At 41.1% G+C, this 27,760-nt stretch overlaps 3 protein-coding genes across 5 annotated transcripts in view; 1 reads left to right on the plus strand and 2 right to left on the minus strand.

Annotated features, from left to right (window-relative positions):
* LOC144132741 (uncharacterized) overlaps positions 1 to 27,760 on the minus strand; it is a 646,537-nt gene that overhangs the window by 413,429 nt on the left and 205,348 nt on the right. The gene's annotated exons all lie outside the window — the stretch shown is intronic.
* The window catches only part of LOC144132746 (protein max-like), a 60,071-nt gene that overhangs the window by 31,624 nt on the left and 687 nt on the right, over positions 1 to 27,760 (minus strand). Inside the window, exon 1 of one of the 3 annotated variants that reach the window (XM_077665380.1) lies at positions 3,558 to 3,908. The exons of the other annotated variants lie outside the window; for them this stretch is intronic. Within the exon in view, the coding sequence (XP_077521506.1) occupies positions 3,558 to 3,772 (215 nt within the window). The 5' untranslated portion in view covers positions 3,773 to 3,908. Of the gene's footprint in view, positions 1 to 3,557; positions 3,909 to 27,760 lie in introns of those variants that run through there. 3 annotated transcript variants of the gene reach the window in all.
* On the plus strand, positions 7,697 to 19,012 carry LOC144133658 (uncharacterized). Its single transcript, XM_077666821.1, has 6 exons — positions 7,697 to 7,972; positions 10,450 to 10,739; positions 12,252 to 12,437; positions 14,287 to 15,054; positions 18,033 to 18,159; positions 18,993 to 19,012. Exons 1-6 carry the CDS (start codon positions 7,768 to 7,770, stop codon positions 19,010 to 19,012), a joined length of 1,596 nt encoding a protein of 531 aa, XP_077522947.1. The 5' UTR covers positions 7,697 to 7,767.

Below are 27,760 nucleotides of genomic sequence, written 5' to 3' on the forward strand. Positions count from 1 at the left end.
CTGTGACAACCATAAAAGGGCAGCTCTATAAATACGGGCAAAATTTTCTAATGACCCATACGAGGGCCAAGCACTCTCATTCTGTGATAGCTTCTCATTCCGTGAGGCAGCTGGCGCAGGCAATGACACGGTCAGAACCAGATTGCCGCCGAGAAAGGACAGCGCAGATTCCATGACCGCTGGCATCAGTGCGGACTTCAGTGGGAATGACCACATCGAAGTGTATCAAGACTGGCGACGTGGTGAGCTTCGAGATTATAGTGGCAAAGACGTTTTCTTGTAGGGGTCCCCAGGTGAAAGTCATGTCCTTTTCGAGCAGATCACCGAGAGGGCGGGCAATGAGAGCAAAGCCTGGCACGAATCGACGGAAGTAGGAGCACAGTGCCAGGAAGCTCCGCACATCAATGCAGGAACGCGGCACCGGGAACTCTTTCACGGCTCAGATTTTAGCTGGATCAGGGTGAACATTCGTGGCATCGACGACGTGGCCCAAGATTGTGATCTGACGACGCACAAAACGGCATTTGGAGGAGTTGAGCTGTAAGCCGGCATGACGGAAAAGGTAAAGAATCTTGGAAAGGTCATCGAGGTGGGAGGAGAAGCTGCATGGGGGGAAGACTATGACATCGTCGAGATAGCAGAGGCACGTGGACCATTTGAATCTGTGCAGAAGGGCGTCCATCGTACGTTCGAAGGTGGCCGTTAAATTGCATAAGCCAAAAGGCATAACTCTGAACTGATACAGCCCATCAGGTGTCATAAATGCAGTATTCTTACGGTCCTGGTCATCCACTGCTATCTGCCAATAGCCAGAGCGTAGATCTATGGAGGAGAAGAATTTGGCACCGTAGAGGCAACCAAGGGCGTTGTCAATGCGTGGGAGACCCAGGTACAAGTCCTTTTTTCTCATCTTGTTCAGGTGGCGATAGTCAAAACAAAAATGCCATGAGCCACCCTTTTTCCTCACAAGAACGACTGGCGAGGCCCAGGGGCTGTAGGAGGGTTTGATAATGTTTTTAGCAAGCATCTTCGTAACCTCAGCGTTGATGACCTCACATTGACGAAGATGGCAGCTTTCTGGACGTTTCGCTGCAGAAACCGCAGTGCAGTGACATCCTGCTGCTGCTCACAGTCGCGACCAAACCGACATCTACTTCCGGTGTTTCGAGCAATCAGGTTTGGCCGCTGCAGCAGATTGTGATGCTTTTGATGATGACACAAACTCAGAATACGGACCTTACTTGCAGTAGACAGGTTTCCGTTTCCTAATTCATGCTATTTTTTTTGCAAGAACCACAAGACAGTGCCAGGACATGGTGACAGCCAGCACTTTGCATGTGCAAACAAGTTTCTCATAGAAAGGTGAAAAGTCAGGCATGTTTTTCATAGCGTGAACGACAGCCTATGCGCGAGCATAGTGTGCAAATCCAGAATAGCAGACTACAGCAATGAAACGTTTCGATATTTCACAATGCCAAAAATGGTTTTATGGGAGTTAACGTCCCCAAGCGACTCAGGCTATGAAGGACAACATAGTGAACGTCTCTAGAAATTTCTGACCCCCTGGGGTTCTTTAACGTGCACTGACATCGCACAGTGCACGGACCTATAGAATTTCGCCTCCATCGAAATACGACTACAGTGGCTGGGATCAAACCCACGTCTTTTGGATCAGCAGCCGAGCGCTACAACCACTGAGCCACCGCGGCGGCTCAATGCCAAAAATGGAAACTGAAGTGTTAAATTTTTTTCAATGAACATTTTCTCTGATATGTATACATGAGGTTCCATAGTGCAAAATGAAGGGACAAGACACAAGTGTCCTTGTACTTGTGGCTTGTACTTGTGTCTTGTCCCTTCATTTTGTGCAATGGAATCTCATATGTGAATGACCCACTAGCCTCAATCACCCTTCGGAAAAGTGCATCTACTAACAGCAAAAATTGTTTAACTATATTTGCTAAGATAAAAAGCCCTCTCTAAACTCAGTGCTCATTTACAACTATTTGCTTTTCTGTTCCTTTATTGCCATATAAAGTTTTTATTATGGGTCACTTTGACTGTAATATGAAGTTTCCTTGCTATATATTTTTAAAATTTATTTTTGCAGTCGTAGTTATGTTTTATGGCTAACAGTAGCGAGGCTGAGAAACCTCGTCGCCTCAGCAATCCCCATAGTTGAATAGCTCTTTTAAGGAGTATAGACAACTAATTAAGTATACATTGATAACCATGTGGTATCCACTTATGTATGCAAAATAATTTATATTCGAATTTCTCTGTCAGAATGCTGGCTCCGACGTCAAAGTTGCATATAGGTCACGTGGGGCATGTGAAAACAGATATAATCACTGCTTCGTTGCATTAATTCACTGCAATGCTAAGCCAGCAGCCTCAAGAACCGAAATAATGAATGAAGGAGCAGCGATTTTATTGCTGTCTTCGCACGCCTCACGTGGCCTATCCGGAACTTTGACATCACTGAGCTGTTGAAACCAAAACCGAAATTGCATGACAGAAATATTCAATTGTAAATTTGTTAAGAGTTGCAAGCAAATATCACGTGATTATCCATATATGCAGTTTTATACATAAAGTGCAATGGTGTCAAAGCTATTCCTGTTGTTTGTGCTGCCTGCATCTGTGGCCAAAAAGTAGTGCGTTCCTTGTGGTGAGAAGAAAATATTAAATACTTTGTCTCCAGACTTACTACATGTTACATTTGTCATGAGCTTGATTAAATGCACTCTTATCGCTGACGACACATTGTCGCTTTCTCGTGCCTTAGAACACTACACCACACAAGAAACGCTGAGTAATATGCCTCCCTTTATTTTTCCGTGCGGACTACTTCCGTACCTTTCATAGCGTTGCACCTGATGTATGAAACGGAGTAGTCTTATGCATCACTACAATGAAGAAAACATGCCACCAAAATTAGGTATCTATACTTCTTTAAGAAACTCGCAGAAACGGTGGCGCCAGCTTTCCCTTTAGGTAATATTTAGAAACTCTATGATGAAGACGATCAGTTGCTTGAGCATGACAACATGGCCTGGGCAAGGTGACAGTTTAAAAGCTTTTGTGCACAGTAGAGATTCACTTGTTAGCGAATAATTTTGTAAATAAAAACACCTGCACGCTGCAGTCAATGGTGACCAAAATCGAAGGAACAGTCACAGCCAGTCACAGCGAAACGCTTATAATACAGACCATTGACGAGGCTTAAACTGTATGTAAACACGATCAACGGAAAAGCAGTACTGAAGCAAACAGGTGTAGGCACGTCATCTTTCACAATCGCCTAGGCCATGAAGAAAGCATCGTGAACAAGAGCAGGTTTACTCCAGACGCAAGACGTGACATTTGTTCACAAGTGCGGCGTCTTTTTCCATGTCTGCTGTTTCAAGATTGAAAGAAATGCAAACTAACCATCACATGCACCAGCAGCCTCAACTCGAGTACAATGCTTTGTCCGCACATTTAGCAGTAAGGCAATGTAAACAACTGTAAGGCTCGGTTTGCTCCTACTTACGACGCGCAATATCGTACTCAACTGCGAGATTTCTGCGAAGAACATGCCGCCGACGTATGGGACGACCGTTGATGTGAGGCGTTTTGCCCTCCCGTTCAAGAAGAGGACACCAAGGCAGGCAATGCAGGCCCAGCAAGCTGCGTCTTGTGCACAAAGCAGACGCACCGCATCATCATCTTGGAGCTCACCAGAGCCCGTGTTTGCCCGCCGCAAATCCTTTTCGGCACTGCGTCCCATCACAGATTTCCTTGAGTTTTTACCACAAAATATACTGACAATAACCTGGTTTCTACTTCAGATTAACTCCCAAATTAAGCAAACGGGCAAAAGCATGAAGAACCCGACGCCACTTTTCACTCCTTTCCATCATGGCGACTTCAACTTTGGATTGGATTGGATATCAGACGATGCGTCAATTAGGCAAGGCAACTATAGACGTCCTCTTTGTTAAAAGATGAATAAAATAAAAACGTTTCTAATATAACACGCACAAATTTTTTTTCAGAGTTATAAGTACATAAATCGTACTAGTGCGCAAAATACCATTCGCAAAGTATGACACAAACGAAACCGAAACTCTTCACATCGCGCCGCTTCTGAAGCGTTGAAATGCGCGCGCTAAACTATTGCGCGAAAGTTTGCAAGTTCTCCGTGGTGTGTCTTCTGTAAGCCGACAGCTACGCCTAGCTGAGTGACAGCGACCTGCACAGTCTGATCGCATCCCTTAATGACAATAAAGTTGGCACCATAAAGTGCGCCATGGACCTTGGGCCATCCACATCTTCGCAGGGGGATGAACCGGCCGCCGGCGCTCTAGAGTGCGTGGAAGATTGCAGGTCATCCACTAGTGATGTGAAGGTGCTCCGCTGCAACTTGTTGGATGGAAAAGCCGCAGAAATGTGGGTGCGCCAATATAGCACGAACACTAACACCTCCTGGATTTGCGAGAAGATCCAAACAAAATGCACCAGGTAAGCGAAACTGCGGTTTTGGCATGACGAATTGTGATGCGTGTTATTCAAATCAGGATGTATATGTAGGTGGCTCCGGATTAATTTCAACCACCTAGGGTTCTTTAAAGTGCGCTGACATCGCACAGCACACGCGCGCCTTTCGCCTCCATCGAAACGCGGCCACCGCGGCCGAGATTGCAACAGGGTCCTCCGCCAGTAGTCGAGCGCTCTCGCAATTATAACCTCAAGAATTTTGATGTCTCAGGCTTGTTTGATATAAAGTCCCTTCATGAGCTTTATGAAGATCCATCCACTCATCCATCCATCCGTCCGTCCGTCCGTCCGTCCATTCTCAAGGATGGAGGAAGCCGATGTTGCATGCAAGCAGCTTGAGGAACCCTAGACTACTGTACAAGCAACAGTCGCAGAAGGCATATACACACCTTATGGAGCACTTTCACAGGGTGACAGATCGTAATGGCTTCAATACAACGAAACAATGTATAAATGCAAGTATAAAAAAATTGATTCTTTAAAAAAAAGACTAAAAAATTCAGGGGCACTTTGTTAACCTAAAGTGCGGTGAGGCGATAGCCTTTAGCGCGGTGTCACTGATGTGTAGTTAAGCTGTTAATTAAGTACACAATTATTTGTGAATCTTAAATGCTGGAGACACTGGAGGGCATTTGGGAGGCATCCGCCTGATTCGACGCCTTTCTGCAAACACTCTCCAGCGACGTAGACAAGGAGAACTACATGTGCGTTGGAAGGAAGTAGAGTAGTCGTTAGCACTCTAAGCTGCGGAATGGGAGTATGGTAGTTCGAATCCCATCGTGCACAAAGATTTTTTTTCTTATCGAAATGAAGAGTGTCACGGACGGATGGACGAATGGACACCGCGAGTATGAGCCATTAAAGGCTTTCGCCTTAATAATGCAGCTTAAAATATATACAATTAAGTGTGATGAACATATTGATTAGAGGTAAGAGTTCATGAGCAACTTGATTTCTGACGGAGTTTGGTTGAGAATTTCTTTGCCTCTGTTGTGACAACTGTTTAGAACTTTGGGTAGGTGACACTGAACCCTTTGATCACCATAATTAGTACGGGAGCTGGTAACTTTCCACATATCTGTATGATGATTTAGACGTGCTGATGCAGACTGTTGCAAGTTTGCTATTTCAGTTAATGTCATGCAATGTTTTCAAGAACTGAAATAAAATTGTTTTATCGTCTTTGGTTATAGATCTGCTGATTTTTAGAAAGATTATATTTTTTGAAACAGGTTAAGTGTGCTCTGTATAAGGTAGGTTTTCAAAAAAGATTTTTTTTGCAATAATAGAAGTTTGTTAAAGGAGTATAGATACCTAACTTTTGGGCGCGTGTTTTCTTCTTTGTAATGATGCGTAAGATATTATTATACATGGATCACCACGTGTTATTCTCCTACGACCGCTGAATAATTTATAATCGCATTTCTTTCTCGTGCTGTTTCGGTTTCAGCAGCCTAATGAGGACTGTGATGTCAACTTGTGTTTACAGGTCACGTAAGGCATGAAAAAACTGCAATATAATTGCTGCTTCTACATTCGTTGGCATTTCGTCTCTTGAGGAAGGCTCACTTCAGCACTGCAGTAAATTAAAAAAATGAAGCAGCGATTATACGGATATTTTTCCATGCCTCACGTGACACAAAAGCACTTTTTGACATCACAGCCATCGTTCAGATATTGAAACCGACACAGCATGACAGAAAAATTCGATTATAAATTATTTACCAGTTGCAGGTGAATATTGAATGATGATTCATGCGTAGTAGTGTCTTCCGCATCATTGTAGAGAAGAAAACATGCCATCAAAATTAGGTGTCTATAGTCCTTTAATATTGGATTCCACTGTCGAGCGCCATACCAAATGGGAATACTGTATATTAAATATAACGTATATATTGTATATATGTTATGTTGTGATGATAAAAACGTTTGCAAAGGTTGGTCCTTTGTTTGTTGGTTTGGTTTTATAGAACTTTAGTTAACGTCCTAAAACGGCTGAGGCGAGGGACGCCGTACTGGGGAGCTCCGGAAAATTGTGACTACCTAAGGGTTCTTTAAAGTGCACTGACACTGCACAGTACACGGGCCTCTAGCATTTTGCCTCCAGTGAAATGCGACCGCTGTGGCTTGGATAGAACCCGTGTCCTTCAGGTAACTAACATGGAGTGAGGAACAGAGCTTCAAAAAGTTTCTTTTGATGAAAATAACCCTCTGTATTGTGCTCAGTTCTTTCATAAAGTGTAATAATTTCTCCAGGCGACATAGGTTGACTGCCATCAGAGCCTCTAACTTTTATCTCGGTGTGCCACCACCATCTGTTCTGGCTTGACATTCTTTGCAAATTCAAAATGTAAATCCTTGCTGAAACCCCCAGTTTTCCTATCGTTATTGTCATCATAGGGAAAGGTGTGCAAGAATATGCCAATAATTTAAACTTGTCCAAAAAGTTGACTTCGTTTGTTTAAGGATTTTGGTAAACTGCGTTATGAATTTTTACCTGTTCATTAATTATAATAAGCTATGGCTGTAATAACATTTTATACTGAACTATGAAACAGTACTGAAGTATGAAGACAAAGAAATCCCTTCCTGGCTCAAAATTTCAGAATTCCTCAAAACTTTTCATAATAAGCATGCCTTATGAGCACTATTTATTTTAGCTCTCCCCAAAGGCACAAGGCACATATATCACACATATATCATGTATGATGTTAAATAATGGCACATAATTTGCTCCATATGCAAACTGTTAGGCCATGTTTTTTTTTTTTGCCCTGTAGAGGCCTTCTCAGTTATTACACTCCTTGATGTGTCTGGATTCATTTCAAATAATTTGGCTTGCCTGCTTTGCACAATTACATAAAGACTGTCTTGTTAAGGTCATTACCAAACCTCATAAGGCCTACATTATGCACGTGTGCACTGACTGTGGCATCTTTTGGTTCTTGTAGGATGGTCTTCCACAAGGTGTGGCGGTGCCAGCATAATCCACGTGACAAATCGTCACACCGCAACACCTCGTGCCCAGCGAAGCTGGATATCAAGATTAAAAAAGTGAATCGCGACACTATGAAAAATGACCTGTTCCTCTGCCGGCAGACACCTCTACAGGCCGTTGTAAAAGTGTCGCAACACAACCACAGCCTGCAGTCAGCTGACTCACTAAGACTTCTTCGACCCAGCGAAGAAACAAAAACTGCTTTTCAAGAATATTTTGAAGATGGAATGACGACAGCTCAAGCAATAAGCCACCATGAGAGGGTTCTCACTGGAAAACCAAATGGGCACACCCTGCTGGCAAATTCCATGGCCAACCCACCACCAAGGAGTGTTTACCGGTGGCACCAGGAATGGCGGAGTCAAAAATATGGACCCCAGGGTAACCCGTCTTTAAAGCTGCAGGAAAACAAGCCCAGGTATTTAGCCCAAGGTAAGCAGGATTACCTATTCCAAAAAATTCCAGCATTATTCTTTGAAATTTTTAATTTCTGCTACTGCTTCCAATCCTGATAAGTGTTTGCATCACCACATATCAGAGATGTAAGTAATGTACAGTTGTGTGATGGGGAAGACATTCAGGAAAATACTTTGGACAGGTGCTGTACACTCTGCAGTGATTTAGCTCTTCATCATCCGGGCAAGGCAGAGCTAACGCATTGCCAGCATCTGTGCTTATTCATGAGAGTGTATTGTGAAAACAAAAAATGGGCCATCATTTCCAAGCTATACTAGCTGTGCATTTTCAGTGAAAGTCCTTACAGTGTGGGAAAAAAATTTATGTTATAAATTAGAGTCCTACATTCATGCAAAGAAGAAGCGTGGAGTAAGTTCAGCAGGGTGCATTGCTGGGCAAGTTGGTTTGACATACTCAAATATGCAACACTGGCAGACGACGGAAGTCATCAGCCAGTGCTGCATATATGAATGCAGTAAGTGCTCAGTGTTAATTGCTGACTTCAAAATTATTCTTGTACGCCAATGCACTGCACATGTAAAAGCTGTGTAGTGACAGACCTGTGCCATGTTTGAGCACAAAAAGCCATAAACAGAGGCATTTCCATGAAATAGTCTCAATACTACACTACAATGTTACAAAGTTCTAAAAGCGGCACTGTTACCACAGTGACCTCAGTTATTGTCAGTCTACGAAGTCATACCGAAATGATGTGTGTTGATTATTATTTACCTGAAAACACCTTAAACGAAATGAGGCCACAATGCAACTCACTGTAACTCTAAGTTGTCTGAGAAATATACATGAATGGTAGATGGGCAATACACTGCATATGTGTACACTCAAGTACATCTTCATCACCCATTTTGAAGAGCCAGAAGTATCATAAAATTGAATACAGCCGCTTTTATACATTTTCTCCTTCCTTCTGTGTATCTTTGAGTAGAAGGATTACCTGTTCGTATGACTACTGTAAAAAATTTATCACCGCCTCTACTGCTGTTGCACTGCATGAGTTGCAGGTTCTTTGTGTCCCACTAGTCCTAATTCTGACAAACTGGCTTATATTTACTGTTGAGCCATTGTTAGAAAGCTGCAAAGCATTGAAGGCAACAAGAGAACTGATGCATGACATGATAAAGGAAATGAACCATGTAAACAGTGCACCAACTCAGGCGGTGCAAAAAGATTCTCAGCATTACGTAAGCGTAGATGGAGACTTTGCAAGTCACTGCTGCTGGTAGTATTCCATCACGCGCACTTATCAATCTATGATTATTTTTAAAAATGCATACAGTCATTTGATCACTTCAATGATATAAAGGTAATGAATAGATTTAGGCAAAGAATCTATAAAGTGCTGCCAGAAACTCAAGAGCTGTGGTATACAAGAGCGATAAACTTCCTGGCTGAAAACGTGCTAATCCTTGTTCACTGTCCAGAGACCTGACCAATGTGGGAGTTACACACATGAGCAACATTATCTTTTAGAGTAAGTGAGAACAAATTTATTGTCGACTTTGTCGCTTACGCTTGCTGCGGTGGACAGAAGAGGAATATGGAAATATCAGATTTGCCCTGCTCTAGAATTCTAAGGAAAAACTAAAACTATTTATTAACATTTTTTCGCCAAGAGATTACAATACAATATCTTTTTATTTTGCATTGGCAAAAAATATTGGCAAATATGCTAAGATAAGTGGCCTCTACAAAGCAATGTAAAGCGTGGCTAAACCAACCGTGTCCTTCATTCATGTATCAATAGACCCCTACTTTTCCCTTTCTTAGCAACCCAATTCCCCAACAAATGGCCTTGAGCCTCCCTTTCTAAATAAACGGCTCATTCATTAATTCATTCATTTTACATGAAACATCAAACTGCTCTGAAAATGCACTGTTAAGATGCAAAGATATTAAAAAAGACTGTCTTCGAACAAGCTTGTGTTACTAGAGGGAACATTCTGTGATAAAAATTTACAATGCACAAATAAAAAAGACTGCCTTTGAACAAGCTTATATGTTATCAGAGGCAACATGCTGTGATAAAAATTTAAAATGCATAAAATCTTCTAGACAAAGTACTGCCCGTACAAGAGCTGGAATATGGTATGTGGAAACACCTGCATCAGGATTAGTGACTAGCTAAAATTAGTGATAAGCTCTTGTTCAAAATACCTTGCACACCAGTTGCAGTGCGGAGTAGAAACTGATGTTCAGAGTGCTGTGGTTTTATAAAAACAATAGCGAGCAAGCTTGTGAAGTCAAACATACAGATTTTACTTTACTCCGCTGCTGTAATCCATAGTGAGTAATAGAGAGTTCTCCTATATACATAAAAATGTTACGAAAGCTAGCTATTGGGCATAAAGAGAAACACAAAAGGTGGAGAGGCTAACCCTCATGTTTATCAGTCTTTTCATGCTCCGTCAATGATATGCTTGTTTGTTTTGCAGGGACAGATGTCAGCATCACGAGTGTGGCAGATGACAGCTGGGCAGTCCTTGTCGTCACACCCATCATGCATCGAGCCCAGCAGCTGGAGTCCGCACGTGACATTATATTCGTGGACTCTAAATCATCATGTGACGAAACTAGGAGCACCATAACGGTGCTGCTGACAGCCACAAAGGCAGGGGCAGTGCCTATTGCACTCGTCATACACAGCTCCCAGACCAGGGAGGGGTACAAACAGGCCTTCCAGCAACTCAAAAGCCAGCATCCATTATGCTTTGGAAACAGCCCGGTTTGTTGCTTTATTGAATTATGAGCAAATTAGAATAACATTACTTTTTTTTGCAAGACTTCCCATCCAAACTGCCTTACTATCCGAAATATGACAATGGTGACAGATTGATGTGGCACGATATTGTATTTTGATTTGGTTTTCTGTGCGTCTTACAACTTTTACATCTGACACTTCTAATATGACCACTGTATTTTTCTCTTAGATGCCTATTTGTCATATGCCCTGCATTAATGCTGCTGCGAAGTGTACCTTGTACCTATGTATATTTTTGCCTTTAAGTTTTGCCACGTACTATAGTTTATTTACTTTTTGCCTTCCATCTCATGTTGTATAAATTAGTTTCTCTTGTACATATGCCACTTCTTGTCCCTCTTACTCAATGCATTTCTGACCCTTGTAAGGTATTATGAATAAATAAATGAATAAATACAGTGCATATCTAAAACCGAACACAACTACAGGAGAAGTTGGATTTATAATGCAACAAGCTGGACAATTTTTTGGTATAGGTTCAGTCACATGTCAGGCAAAGGATTACCAACTTTCTTTTTCGAAGAAGATTGGATAGAGGCCAGGACACATGACAGACAAACAGCTGCATGTCGAAATTAGCAATTTTTTGGTTAACGCGTATCTGCCTACAAGCTGATTTTCTCGACCACGCTGCCTTTCAAGGCATGTTTCCACCAAGGAATTTTCAAAAGGAAACACAATGCAGGAAAAGCAAGCTACCAATTTTTCCACCAACTCGTTCTTGGTTTTTATCAAGGAACTCCTGCAGACTGCTGCTGCAGACTGTTGCTTTACCCCTCATGTAAATCTCTCACCCAAGGACCCTTGAGGTATCTATAACAACAAAAAATAAAATCAAGCACGTTCCTGAATTCTAGATGAATCTTTAGCTTAGTTTTGAGAAGTTATGTAATTAGCTGCATAGTCATCCTTTTCTTCTTATCTTTCCAAGAGTTCTTCACAGTAGAGAATGCTTTCTTCTCTGACTGCTGTTGCAAGGCAGATAGGTTAGAAAATGAAAACCCTTTGGAGTGGCTATTTATTCCTGGCTATATGACCTGATCGAACTCAAAAAGTGGTTATTTTGATAAGGTCATGTTCGGAACAGAAAGTGTGATTTGGAAAACCCTCACAAAACATGGGCTAATCAGTAATCATAATCAACAGCATTGACTGCTTTTTTATACATGCCGAAGTGCTGGTCAGCATTGGTGTTAATGTCCACACAGTAAGTACATGTCCCACTACAACATTTTAAACATGGGCTGTAAGTGCCTCTGCATTTAGAAACCTGCCACCCACAGGCTCTAGTATGTGCCAGAAGTAAGCATAAATTTTTTTTAATCCTCTTGCCACAGTGTTTGCAGAATATTCAAGAAAAAACAGGGCATAGAGTTGGCAGATGGGTAGAATGTTAAAATACAATCTTGCCGAGGTGTATACGAGTGCGTCAGCCTGTTGGTTTATGCTTGTGATGGGTTCCTTTTCACCTTACAGGCTCCAGCTGTGTTTATGACCGACAATTCAAGACCCGAAAAAGATGCCCTACATGAAACATGGCCCAGCGCACGACAGCTGCTGTGCCACTTTCATGTTCTACAGGCCGAGTGGCGTTGGCTGACCTCCACAAAGAACCAGGCAGCCAAGGAAGAGCGACGTCACTTGATGAGAGCTTTTCAGAAGGTGATGCAGACACTGTCATTTGACTACCTGCCTAGGCCATACAATACAAAAGAAAAGAGAGACACTCTGCACATAAAACACTTCGCCATGCCCATTTTGGCTGAAACATTGCATTACTCAGAAATAAGAATGTACAGCTAATATTTAAAAGGACGCTAAGGGTAAACTGAAGTTGGCCTGCACTGATAGATTCCTGCAAATGAAAAGAGGCTAACCACACCCCTAATGATGTAGCTTTTAGAAGTGAACAAAGACAGAAAAAAATGAGAGTTATCGCTACCACAACCATTCTAACAAGCAAACTAGAATGACATTAAGACCTAATCTTATACGTAGATTCCCAAGGCAAGGATCCATCACCTCCCACTTCTAAACAGTGATCACAGAGCTCTTTCCAGTCTTGACGGCATGAGTTTTAGTCAAGTGGAGGGAAGAAAACAAGTGTTTCATTTTTACAGCCAACTTTCTAAGAAATAAATGCCTCTTTCACTGCCATATGACTGTGCGGCACTAGTCATTTTGTTTTTGATTTTTAACGAAGTAAGTACAACATGCAGAACCTGGCACATATAGTGAACACCTTGAGGTAAACATACTCACGATGACAGGAAAAGAATTGCATGCACTTTTCCTGTCACATACATAGTCTCATTGCCATGCTTCACAACAATGTAGCAAACACAGATGAGAGAGACTGGACATAACAAGCACTTGTTGTGTCTAGTCTCCCTTTCACCCATGTTTGCTGCACTGTTGTGAATCATGAATATATATCAACTTGCCCAACCTTCTATACTCTCATTGCCACTTGATTCAATGGCCACTGAACTGAATGGAAATCCGCTGGTGCCAAACTTTAGTTTTTTCACTCGCCATTCAACTCTATGGGGATTAACTTAACAGAGGTTTGAAAATGCAAATAGATAATGTCAAGAAGCCATGAGAACAACCACATGGTCAGCATACATTGGAAAAAATACACAGGATTGAAACAAGAAAAATGAAAATTTTCTGTTCATTATTTTATTAACTGTTGACTTAACTCCTTCAGAAATTACTTTTTATTCGATCATCAAAATAACAGCTCCGCAGATTTCCAGAAGTAAGCAAAGCAATACCATCTTTTTTGTATGCCACGTCTCTGTAGTTTGCCGATTTTGCCCATTTAAGCATAACTGCATACTTCATGACAACCAAGAACTGGCAATGCCCTGCTGGTGCTACAACACAAAGAGAAGAGAACAGATAACAATTTGTTTGTGAAAGTACCACTGGAAAAAAAATAAATGCTTCTAGCTGAAACGAAATGCACAGTGTTACCTCCCATCTCTGTCTTTGGATTGTGCCTACTTGCAAAGTGTGCAGTGCTTTATTTTCTGAACATGTGTGAATTAAAAACTGCATTTACAACAATAACAAATGTTTTCCTAATCTGCTGCTTCAGGCCGAGTGTTCGTCCCGAATGTAACTTACCTAGTTAGATATATCTTTTGCCAGCCAACAGATTTCATGCTTTCTTATTAACAAATTCATATCTGCGACAGCAACACACATGTATGGCCCTTGAAAAATTTTATGGTCATTGACTCCTTGTGCATTTAGATTGCTCATGTGACAGAGGATCCCTGGTGAGAAAAACTAAGCAAAGTTAACTGATCGAGGAAGGATGATGAGGAATGCAGAAACAGCTTGTACTTGCGCAAGATATAGGTCCAATCCTTTTGTGATATAAAGACATTCAGTTCAAAAATGAGTTCACGTGTTATGGTACAGAAATAATGGTACGCAGCTAGTAATACAAAACACCACTGTATGCGTAGACGATATGCTTTTTTTGTTCTGGTTTCAGATTCTGTATGCAAAAACAATGGAAGAGCTCCAGACAGCTAAGGAAGAGCTTCACTGCCACAAACACGAAGCCTTCATAAAGAGAGTGGAAACCTTCCTTCAACACCAGCAAGAGTGGGTGCTCCTCTACCGTGCAGGCACAGTCACCAGAGGCCATAACACGAATAATTATTCAGAGGCATCCATACGAATCCTGAAGGATATCGTTTTGTGCCGCACCAAGGCTTACAATGCAGTAGCCCTGGTAGAGTTTACGATCACAACTTGGGAAAAATATTTTGAGGCACGGTTGCTGAGGCATGCGCATAACCGTGACTCCTCCCACCGTGTTGCATTCCAGCACCTGCTGCAGAAGCTGCCCAATGATTTCGCCAAGTCCATTGTACAGGTGGATGGCGCTTTGTATAGTGTGCCAAGCTCATCTGGCACCAGCTCTTATGAAGTGGATGCGGACATTGGCTTCTGCAGCTGCTGGAGAGGCAGCCAAGGCGCTTTTTGCAAGCATCAGGCTGCTGTCCAGAAGGCTTTTGGTGGCTGTTTTCCGAACAGCCCGGAGCTGACGCCCGAAGACCGCCGACGGCTCGGCTACCTGGCACTGGGTGATCGTTGCCCAAACATAGAATTCTTTCTTCCAATGATGCCAGGAGGCAATGAAGAGGTCACAGTAGCCTGTACATCGGCACACAGTGAACAGGCTATGCATGCAGATGTGAGCCAGCTGCCAGAATCTCCTCCCGAGCCATTTCCAGACAGGAAAGAGAAACCTGAGGTACAGTGGAGCATTAATCCTTTCAACTATTATAATGAACTATTGTAGAAGCATAACAAAACTTCTTGGAGGTTAATCGCATAGTCATCACTTCCAGCATAGTATATCCCTGTGCTCATTACCTGGCTGATAAGAATATTGTAATGAACCACTAGGTTGTGGACAGTTTTTGTTATGTACTGTGTGCAGCAGGGTTAAAGTTTGGGGCATGCTTGCCCCAACTTGTAACCAGCAGCTCCATAATATTACATAAGTGTGAAACAATATATGAATGCAAGGCCAAGACACGCACCACCAACATCCATTCCCAATAGTGTTATATCTTGTAGTGAGCCTTCAGATAATTTTTGTGCATCTTGAAGCACTGAAAAGCACATGTTGTGTTTGACATACATGAACACATTAATACACTACATGCAGTCATATACATGCATGTATATATGCGTGCATGTCTATGCACACATGTATGGCAAGCATACAGTTGCCACTAGTGAGAAAGTTTCTGTTCAGGTGAGAAGGCCCTGAAGGTCAAAATAAAATGAAACAGCAGATCATGCATCAGTGTGTTCACCTTCATTTGGGATGGCGTGCATGCATGTGTTAATGATTACAGTGCACATATATTCAGGAAGGGCAACCTCCTTGAGTACTGACAGGGTGATAAATCTAATGGCCAGGATCGAAACTTCACTTATTCTAGAAAACAGAGAGACAGATGCAAGGAAAGGCATAAAGGTTCACCAAGAAATGCCCAACAGGCTGCCCCACATGAGGAGAGGGTAAAAAAAGGACAAAACAGAAGAGAGAAGGAAAGTTGAATTGAATTATTTGAGAGGATGGAATATGTCCATATTGTCGTCTATAATCTACAAAACAAACAAGAGCTATTGTGTGTATACAGACTGTAGCTTAGGATAAACGTCATGTTTGTGACAGTAGAGGTAGTTTGGCAGCAGCACGTTTTAGGCATGCAACCAAAACAAAAATATACACATATCTTTAACTCAAGCTGGAAAGGCTGATGGTGGGTCAGTTGGTGTAGGATGTTCAGGAGGGTGAAAACCAGAAAAAAAGATACGGTGTAGAAGATAGAGGGCAGGACAGTGGCTTCACTAACAACTAAAGTCTGTATTGAAGACTGGCTGCGAATTAGTAACACAGCCATACATGGGCAAACAGAAATTTATCTATGAAAATTCACAACATCAATGTCTTTGTTATAGATGGTGCACTCACATTTTGTGCTTCCTTATCAGGAAGGCCTGAAGGATTTTGCGTGCCTTATGTGTTTTCTGGTGGCCTAGAATGGAAACCTTGCCAAAATATGGTGGTACATCTGCTACAGTGAAAGGTAGCATTACAACCAAGGCGGAATGCCTGTTCAGCTCGGACTTTCCATCAGGAATGACAAAACAGCAGAATCCGTCTTGAAAAGTAAGAACGGCAGTGCCAAAATAGAAAAAAGGAAAGATGTGACCAAAAAAAGGTACATTAAAGTCAGTCATTACTTATTTTCACAACATGATGCACAGCATAAAAAATTTACCAAACATCAAGGCATAAATGATTTTTTTTTCAAGTACAGCAAAGCCATCGTGCCTCATGAAATATGCACTGAGTAAAAAAAAAACTGTGCGCCACCAAACATGACAGCCAGCACATGTAATGCACCACAGAAGCGGTTTACAAGATTCCTTTAATTTGTGGAACAAGTTATGCCTGGCAGCACATGTGTTAATGATAAGAGAAGTGACAGATTGTAAAAGTACTAAGCTAGTGAGCAATACTGATGCTGGAGAAAATGGTCGTCTTGCCTTTTAACGTAGCTGATGTACCACAGTATCTATAGTCGCAGCCATTTAAATACAAAGCATTTGTTAATGATCAAACTCCTCTCGCACCTCACCTATAGTAAATTAGGAGGTACCCGACATGCACACAAACAAGTTCCGCTGGTGTGTTCATACATAACGTCTAGAAACCTTCACACTTTCGCTAAATGTACGCAAAAAGTTGAAATGATGAAGCTTGCTCTATATAGTTGTGGCCTTGACTGCACGTCACGTTTAGTGAAGTTTACATTCTAGGCCAGAGCGACATCCTTGAGGCCTTTCATATCAAGAAGTTTGGTGATTCTTATGCGAGTGTACCATTTCTAGCGCTGATGAAAAAGGAATTTTATGTTATGAATTCTCGTATGTAAATTTCTCTTAGCTGCGGCTTTGGCATATTTAGGCTGTATTATTTGGCAGCCTGCCTTCAATAAATATTTTAGTCCATCAGTTGTCCACCCCTTTGTGTTGTGTACCGTCTTTTCTGGCTGATTTTCATCTACCTGTTACCCACTCTACCCACCCGTCCATTTAAAAATGTCGCATCAGTTTTTAACCCTTTGAGGTGTTATTTTTGTTTTAATCGAAAACAAACATTTTTCATCCTAAATAGTATATTCAAGCCCCATGAAGAGATAATTTGTTAGTTTGCAAGTGTGAAATACCACTTTATTTTTTAAACGGATGTGCAAAATCCGGTACAATGTGTCACAATTAATCGAAACAGCAATATTGAAATGACAGGAGTTGTCGAGTAAACAGCCGAAAAATAGTGAAATCAATTTTTGTTTTTGAGTTACACATTACGCTTGAAATTGCGAGACAAAAATGACCTTACTGCTAGTGGCAAAATCTATCTGCATAAAAATGGCGAAGGACATGCTAATACCCTGCTCAATGTTTCGCTAAATATTACTTATTGTATTCATTAAGTGGCATAAATAAGAACCACATCATATGTGACATGAAGGACACTAATTCCATATGAAAGAAATTACTGCTAGGCATAGCCCACTCTCAGAAAAGCCCGTTAGTTTGCCCTGTACACAGTTATGTACAAAATGCCTTAAAGGGTTAAGCAAGACTCACTCTTTCAGTATACAGTCAGAGATAGCATCATGATTATTTTTTTATTTTCCATTGCAGGACATGGAGGAAAAATACTGTGCACTTGAAAAGGAGCTGCGACGTGTGCACAAGCTGGCTGAAGACAGCGCTGTTTATCCGAAACTGCTGGATGCAGTCACTGCACAGCTCAAAAATGTGACAACAAGTAGTGGTGCACATGCTCTTCTGCTGAAGCTAAAGGCCTCCTCTGCAGCAGATAGGAGGCGTGGCCAAATAATAAGAGTACAGCCAACAAGCCTGGCAAGGCGCCGGCCTGGCCTACCAAGGGGCTCGAAACGCATTCCTGCTGGGCGGCCACTCACAGCAGGACAAGCAAGAAAAATCAAACGTGGCCACAAATTGGGCAGTAGCATTCAGGAAAATGTACCGGGGGCAAAAAGTCACTAGACCTGCTTTCATAGGTAAAGACAAACAGGATGCAGCAGCACAAGAATACAACCACTGCTACTGCATCCTAGTGGCGTCGCTATAACTGCACCCAGTGCGGTGGCAATTGCGTCACCCTCCTCCCCCCTCCACCTTCTCTTCCAGTGTGTGCCGCATGAGCCCTCCTCCGCTTCACTGTTTAGCTTACTTCATACCATATGAATATAATTCAACTAACAGTGGCATGAAAAACATGCTTGGTGAACTTTCATATTCATATTAGCAGAGCCAGGAAAACGAAACCTCTGAAATTTGCTTTTTGAGCAAAGGTGCACCAATTAAGAGAAATTTACACTTGTGTTTTGAAGACATGAATGAATGCAGCGACTGACAGTGTGAAAAGAATTGCGAAAATTGTGTGGGCGTTTAAAAGGTTTGCAAAGATATGAGTACCAAAAGCTAAAAAGAGTTATAACGGTAACTGCCTAAGGACTGTTTCAGATGTATACAGAACCACTGAATTGATATCTGCAGAGGTAATTAAAAAGAAACAATAATTAACTGATGCAAACTCCTTTCCAGTATGTGAAAATGTGTGTACTCATTACGCAGGAACCATGAAGGACAATTGAATGTCAAAGTGCACAAGGCCCTGACAAAAGTACAGAAAACAACTGAATTTTATTGCTGTTGGAATAAGCAACAAACATGTAACCATTCAAGAGAGTTTTGACAGTTAGAAAGCTGTATTAAATTGCAAGAATGACAGGGCAACGTTATTTATTACTGCAAAACAAACACCTTCAGAACGACTAGAAAGTCGTTAATTGCAGTATGCAAAACACTTCTGGAGATGTACACACTAGCACTTCACTCCAATTAAAGCACTGGCAGTAACGGGATGACAACTGTAGTTAAGTGTGGGCTAAACAGAAATCAAAGGATTTCGAAATCTGTGCAATGGAATCACAGGGTTCCCAACTGTATCTAAAGAAATGTAGTGTACAAATTTCAACTGGAAAGATTACGGCCATACCCTTTTACAATACAGGAGGCTTTTTATTACTATAATGCATGCCATGTAATACGAAGACTTCAATATGCTTCAGTAACGACAAATATGGGAGAAACCAAAGTGAAATGTCGTGTGAAGCTGACAGCAAATGTGTTACGGCAAGTCTGCTCACGTCGATGCGCCAATATGCAAGCCTTTCAAATCTGAGCTATCTGGGAAGGTGGCTTCATGAAGCTTGAGCATTCACCGTGTTGTTCAGGCCTCGGTGGCGGTGATTATTTTATCTTCTGTAATACAAGCAATTTCTGCGTGGGCAATGATTTCCTGACGATAATGTTCCGATAGGTTCCTGCAGCGCCAAGAAGTCTCCTCAGTTGTGAGAGCAATGACGTAAGATGAAATTTGTGTTCATGTCAAGCAGTATTACACTGATAACAAGACGTACAATTTCTCTCCGAAAATTTTGTTTCAAATGCAAGTAGACAACCTATTAGCCCTTGGTGAACAACTCACTCACCTTGAGTTTGTATCGCGCAAATAAAACGAGCAATAATTTTTTTATTCAAGGAGAGGGTTGCAAGAAGCTCCTGATCATTTCTTCAACTTCAGTGCTTTTTCCCAGTTTGCTTTCAAGAGATGATAATGCAAGGCCTGAGAACCTAGACATCTTATTTGTAGATGTTAAGTAGTTTTTGATAAGTTAGAAATTAGAACCACTGACCACCTCATTATGCCCCAGGCAAGGGTATCCTGAGGAATATTTGAACGTCTAGTGAAAAAGCTCTGCAAGATGAAAAACCCAACTGAGGGATGAACGCAAAGATGTGCAACAAGGACGAATGCTTGGCCTCATGCAGGTCAGTGCCTGCCGCTTCAATGTGTCTCCGTAGCCAAAATATTTTGGCTCGAACAACTGTTCCGAGAGAGCTGTGAGTTTAGGAAATGAAGCATTAAGCTAAGTGGCAGTTAACAAAGGCACTGCATGCCCCCCGCCAACCTTCTATCCTGCAGCTGCACCGCCTTGAGCTCTGCTCCCGATGCAGACCGCACCCCCTCACCCCCCTCGTGACGCCACTGCTGCATTATGCCACTGACTTTGCAGTGTCGCATTGCTATGCCTGCCACTTCTAGAAAAGGCCTCCCACCTCAGTTGTGCTCAGTATACATTCCTATTTCATGTTGGAGTGTGCTATGAGGTGTCCAATGAAGCTCTAAGGGGCAAAAGAGAAAGGCTGTAAAGCTTTATTTAGTTGTTAAAAAAAACTGAACAACTGGAGACTTGAGATTACTGGTACGTTTACGATACCTAAGTGCATTTCTGTTCCATAGAATGTTTTCTGTTCCACCGATCCGTTTTCTGCTTTGCAATAGCTTAGTCGCGGTGCGAACTGTGCAATTTTTACACTTTCCTGTATACTGTTTTTTTTGTGTGTGTTGCCTTACGCTACGATACCTCAGTGCATTTCTGTTCCATAGAGTTTATTCTGTTTCACCGATCCGTTTTCTGCTTTGCAATAGCTTAGTCATGGTGCGAACTGTGCAATTTTTACACTTTCCTGTATACTTTTTTTTTTGTGTTGCCTTACGCTATGATACCTCAGTGCATTTCTGTTCCATAGAATTTTTTCTGTTTCACTGATCCATTTTGTGCTTTGCAAAGCTTAGTTGCGGTGCGAACTGTGCAATTTTTACACTTTTCTGTATACTGTTTTTTTTTGTGTGTGTTGCTTTACGCTACGATACCTCAGTGCATTTCTGTTCCATAGAGTTTATTCTGTTTCACCGATCCGTTTTCTGCTTTGCAATAGCTTAGTCATGGTGCGAACTGTGCAATTTTTACACTTTCCTGTATACTTTTTTTTTTGTGTTGCCTTACGCTATGATACCTCAGTGCATTTCTGTTCCATAGAATTTTTTCTGTTTCACTGATTCATTTTGTGCTTTGCAAAGCTTAGTTGCGGTGCGAACTGTGCAATTTTTACACTTTTCTGTATACTGTTTTTTTTTGTGTGTGTTGCCTTACGCTACGATACCTCAGTGCATTTCTGTTCCATAGAATTTTTTGTTTCAGTGATCCATTTTCTGCTTTGCAAAGCTTAGTTGCGGTGCGAACTGTGCAATTTTTACACTTTCCTGTATACTGTTTTTTTTGTGTTGCCTTATGCTACGTTACCTCAGTGCATTTCTGTTACATAGAGTTTATTCTGTTTCACCGATCCGTTTTCTGCTTTGCAATAGCTTAGTCACGGTGCGAACTGTGCAATTTTTACACTTTCCTGTATACTTTTTTTTTTGTGTTGCCTTACGCTATGATACCTCAGTGCATTTCTGTTCCATAGAATTTTTTCTGTTTCACTGATCCATTTTGTGCTTTGCAAAGCTTAGTTGCGGTGCGAACTGTGCAATTTTTACACTTTTCTGTATACTGTTTTTTTTGTGTGTGTTGCCTTACGCTACGATACCTCAGTGCATTTCTGTTCCATAGAATTTTTTGTTTCACTGATCCATTTTCTGCTTTGCAAAGCTTAGTTGCGGTGCGAACTGTGCAATTTTTACACTTTCCTGTATACTGTTTTTTTTGTGTTGCCTTATGCTACGTTACCTCAGTGCATTTCTGTTACATAGAGTTTATTCTGTTTCACCGATCCGTTTTCTGCTTTGCAATAGCTTAGTCACGGTGCGAACTGTGCAATTTTTACACTTTCCTGTATACTTTTTTTTTTGTGTTGCCTTACGCTATGATACCTCAGTGCATTTCTGTTCCATAGAATTTTTTCTGTTTCACTGATCCATTTTGTGCTTTGCAAAGCTTAGTTGCGGTGCGAACTGTGCAATTTTTACACTTTTCTGTATACTGTTTTTTTTTGTGTGTGTTGCCTTACGCTACGACACCTCAGTGCATTTCTGTTCCATAGAATTTTTTGTTTCACTGATCCATTTTCTGCTTTGCAAAGCTTAGTTGCGGTGCGAACTGTGCAATTTTTACACTTTCCTGTATACTGTTTTTTTTGTGTTGCCTTATGCTACGTTACCTCAGTGCATTTCTGTTACATAGAGTTTATTCTGTTTCACCGATCCGTTTTCTGCTTTGCAATAGCTTAGTCATGGTGCGAACTGTGCAATTTTTACACTTTCCTGTATACTTTTTTTTTTGTGTTGCCTTACGCTATGATACCTCAGTGCATTTCTGTTCCATAGAATTTTTTCTGTTTCACTGATCCATTTTGTGCTTTGCAAAGCTTAGTTGCGGTGCGAACTGTGCAATTTTTACACTTTTCTGTATACTGTTTTTTTTGTGTGTGTTGCCTTACGCTACGATACCTCAGTGCATTTCTGTTCCATAGAATTTTTTGTTTCACTGATCCATTTTCTGCTTTGCAAAGCTTAGTTGCGGTGCGAACTGTGCAATTTTTACACTTTCCTGTATACTGTTTTTTTTGTGTTGCCTTATGCTACGTTACCTCAGTGCATTTCTGTTACATAGAGTTTATTCTGTTTCACCGATCCGTTTTCTGCTTTGCAATAGCTTAGTCACGGTGCGAACTGTGCAATTTTTACACTTTCCTGTATACTTTTTTTTTGTGTTGCCTTACGCTATGATACCTCAGTGCATTTCTGTTCCATAGAATTTTTTCTGTTTCACTGATCCATTTTGTGCTTTGCAAAGCTTAGTTGCGGTGCGAACTGTGCAATTTTTACACTTTTCTGTATACTGTTTTTTTTTGTGTGTGTTGCCTTACGCTACGACACCTCAGTGCATTTCTGTTCCATAGAATTTTTTGTTTCACTGATCCATTTTCTGCTTTGCAAAGCTTAGTTGCGGTGCGAACTGTGCAATTTTTACACTTTCCTGTATACTGTTTTTTTTGTGTTGCCTTATGCTACGTTACCTCAGTGCATTTCTGTTACATAGAGTTTATTCTGTTTCACCGATCCGTTTTCTGCTTTGCAATAGCTTAGTCATGGTGCGAACTGTGCAATTTTTACACTTTCCTGTATACTTTTTTTTTTGTGTTGCCTTACGCTATGATACCTCAGTGCATTTCTGTTCCATAGAATTTTTTGTTTCACTGATCCATTTTGTGCTTTGCAAAGCTTAGTTGCGGTGCGAACTGTGCAATTTTTACACTTTTCTGTATACTGTTTTTTTTTGTGTGTGTTGCCTTACGCTACGATACCTCAGTGCATTTCTGTTCCATAGAGTTTATACTGTTTCACCGATCCGTTTTCTGCTTTGCAATAGCTTAGTCATGGTGCGAACTGTGCAATTTTTACACTTTCCTGTATACTTTTTTTTTTGTGTTGCCTTACGCTATGATACCTCAGTGCATTTCTGTTCCATAGAATTTTTTCTGTTTCACTGATCCATTTTGTGCTTTGCAAAGCTTAGTTGCGGTGCGAACTGTGCAATTTTTACACTTTTCTGTATACTGTTTTTTTTTGTGTGTGTTGCCTTACGCTACGATACCTCAGTGCATTTCTGTTCCATAGAATTTTTTGTTTCACTGATCCATTTTCTGCTTTGCAAAGCTTAGTTGCGGTGCGAACTGTGCAATTTTTACACTTTCCTGTATACTGTTTTTTTTGTGTTGCCTTATGCTACGTTACCTCAGTGCATTTCTGTTACATAGAGTTTATTCTGTTTCACCGATCCGTTTTCTGCTTTGCAATAGCTTAGTCATGGTGCGAACTGTGCAATTTTTACACTTTCCTGTATACTTTTTTTTTTGTGTTGCCTTACGCTATGATACCTCAGTGCATTTCTGTTCCATAGAATTTTTTCTGTTTCACTGATCCATTTTGTGCTTTGCAAAGCTTAGTTGCGGTGCGAACTGTGCAATTTTTACACTTTTCTGTATACTGTTTTTTTTTTGTGTGTGTTGCCTTACGCTACGATACCTCAGTGCATTTCTGTTCCATAGAGTTTATTCTGTTTCACCGATCCGTTTTCTGCTTTGCAATAGCTTAGTCATGGTGCGAACTGTGCAATTTTTACACTTTCCTGTATACTTTTTTTTTTGTGTTGCCTTACGCTATGATACCTCAGTGCATTTCTGTTCCATAGAATTTTTTCTGTTTCACTGATCCATTTTTTGCTTTGCAAAGCTTAGTTGCGGTGCGAACTGTGCAATTTTTACACTTTTCTGTATACTGTTTTTTTTTGTGTGTGTTGCCTTACGCTACGATACCTCAGTGCATTTCTGTTCCATAGAATTTTTTGTTTCACTGATCCATTTTCTGCTTTGCAAAGCTTAGTTGCGGTGCGAACTGTGCAATTTTTACACTTTCCTGTATACTGTTTTTTTTGTGTTGCCTTATGCTACGTTACCTCAGTGCATTTCTGTTACATAGAGTTTATTCTGTTTCACCGATCCGTTTTCTGCTTTGCAATAGCTTAGTCACGGTGCGAACTGTGCTATTTTTACACTTTCCTGTATACTGTTTTTTTTGTGTGTGTTGCCTTGTGCTACGATACCTCAGTGCATTTCTGTTCCATAGAGTTTATTCTGTTTCACCGATCCGTTTTCTGCTTTGCAATAGCTTAGTCACGGTGCGAACTGTGCAATTTTTGCACTTTTCTGTATACTGTTTTTTTTTTGTGTTGCCTTACGCTATGATACCTCAGTGCATTTCTGTTCCATAGAATTTTTTCTGTTTCACTGATCCATTTTCTGCTTTGCAAAGCTTAGTTGCGGTGCGAACTGTGCAATTTTTACACTTTCTTGTATACTGTTTTTTTTTGTGTTGCTTTACGCTACGATACCTCAGTGCATTTCTGTTCCATAGAATGTTTTCTGTTCCACCGATCCGTTTTCTGCTTTGCAATAGCTTAGTCGCGGTACGGACTGTGCAATTTTTACACTTTCCTGTATACTTTTTTTTGTGTGTGTTGCCTTATGCTACGTTACCTCAGTACATTTCTGTTACATAGAGTTTATTCTGTTTCACCGATCCGTTTTCTGCTTTGCAATAGCTTAGTCACGGTGCGAACTGTGCAATTTTTACACTTTCCTGTATACTGTTTTTTTTTGTGTGTGTTGCCTTACGCTACGATACCTCAGTGCATTTCTGTTCCATAGAATTTTTTCTGTTTCACCGATCCGTTTTCTGCTTTGCAATAGCTTAGTCGCGGTTCAAACTGTGCAATTTTTACACTTTCCTGTATACTGTTTTTTTTTGTGTGTGTGTTGCTTTACGCTACGATACCTCAGTGCATTTCTGTTCCATAGAATTTTTTCTGTTTCACCGATCCGTTTTCTGCTTTGCAATAGCTTAGTTGCAGGGCGAACTGTGCAATTTTTACACTTTCCTGTATACTGTTTTTTTTGTGTGTGTGTTGCCTTACGCTACGATACCCCAGTGCATTTCTGTTCCATAGAATTTTTTCTGTTTCACCGATTTGTTTTTCTGCTTTGCAGTAACTTAGTCACGGTGCGAACTGTGCAATTTTTACACTTTACTCTATTACTGTTTTTGTTTGTGTGTTTCCTTACATGCCTGTTTTTCAAGAATCAATTTTCGTACGGGGCCACAGCCAGTATTAAAGCTAAATGTTTGTGGTTCACCCCCTTGCCGAAAGTGGCAAATAAATTAAGGCTTATTAAAATACCCCACGCTTTGATACCAGGACCAACAGTAGATTGTTATGGCAAATACACAACAGCTGTGTGCAATTTTCTTATTGTGCATGCAATGTCCATGTGGCAAATTTAATTTAGGCATAGAAGAAATATGTAACCGTTCTTGTCTGCACACACTAGCAAAAGTCATGACCTGTATGCAAAATGCTCCTTTTCATATGTAAATCTATGAGGCCAGTACCTTCAACTGCACAAGAATTTTTATTGATATAAGTCGTCATCAGCACCACCCAAGTGCAGTACCGGACAGAGGCTCCTCCTGTTGGCCCCTAAATTTCCTGTTTTGTGCCAGCCACGGCCATGCTATCACAACTAATTTCATGAACTTGTTACTTCCTCCTGCAGTCAGCCACACTTGAATGCTCTTTCTTAATAGTCCAGAGTGCATGACAAAGAATTGGTGAATTCAACTAGTACGTCAGACTTCCAATCACATCTACCTCACTCCACATCAGCAGCCACACGCTTAAGTTAATTAGTACCTGGCCACTCAGTGTTGAGTGAAAAATCTAGGATGACAAAATTAAAGGGGCTTCTTCCTCTGGCTTCAGTTTTTACCTCATCACGAGTGCACCAAATGATATTTAATCAGTGGATTACTTGGAGACTTGACATATACCTGAGTAATAAAATTCAATCACTAGGATATATCTCAGCAGAGGAGAGGCTACAGTTTAAAAAATAAGCAAACATATAGTCAGAGAAGTACAAGAAGATCATCACATCAATCAGCATACCAGTATATTGCAAATATGCAAAAATGCTGTGCACTGAAGACAGCTCAGAAATTCCTTATCAGATTATTGCTTTGAGAACAACTTTTATAATGCAAGTACTCTGCTGATAGGTAGACAAATTGGGAAATTTAGTGTCATGTCACAGGTATTTTACTTCTGAAGAAGTGTTAGTTCTGACTCATAATGCCCCATTATTAGGCAAGCACCGAGGTGGCTTTGAGTGATGGAGTAGAACTAAGTTCAATAAGCATACCTCACGTCCTTGTCACAATCAGCCTCACTGTGTCTACTGTCCAGCTTGCGCAATGACTCACAAGCGTGAAATCTTCACTGCCACTTCCTTCCATGTCAGCAGTGTTCTCAGCATTGTCAGCAGTTTCCCAAGCATCCTTAGACAAATAAGACAGCACCTATGTGTTAACTTTAACCTCTCGTGAAAGGCGACATAGTAGGCTCCTCAGTTATGCAAGCTTCCATTGCCATATATTAGTACGTCTCTAACATATCCCATAGGTCACCGCAGGCCCTAGCTAGCTACTCGCCTCATTGCAACGTACAGGGAGTTATCTCCTTCATTTGTGTTTTAACACTCTCATTGACAGCTTCAGGACCGCATGAATGGAAGCAGTAACAAAACACTAGTTGTAGGATAAAAAAAATTATGATGGAGTCGTTATTCCAGTCTCAAGAGAGCTTGCTTTTGGGTTTCTTAAACAGTTCTCAATCGGACATCGGCCTCACTGTCAACATGCCCTTCACACACATGCAAACACTGCCATGAAACTTGCAAGGTCTCCAGTATGTGCCTTTATTATAGTCATAGTTTTTACTCAAGTTCTGAACTGTAGTGCCTAGAATAGGCAGTATAATGGAACCAAAGAACCCTATAATTTTCACGCGATATGTAGATATAAGCGCCTACTTATACACTGCACAGTCCACTGTCAGTCTACAATTCACAGAAGGTAGTAGTGCGTATTGTGGCGC

Source organism: Amblyomma americanum, chromosome 5 (genome assembly GCF_052857255.1).
Source record: "Amblyomma americanum isolate KBUSLIRL-KWMA chromosome 5, ASM5285725v1, whole genome shotgun sequence".
Classification (NCBI taxonomy): domain Eukaryota; kingdom Metazoa; phylum Arthropoda; class Arachnida; order Ixodida; family Ixodidae; genus Amblyomma; species Amblyomma americanum.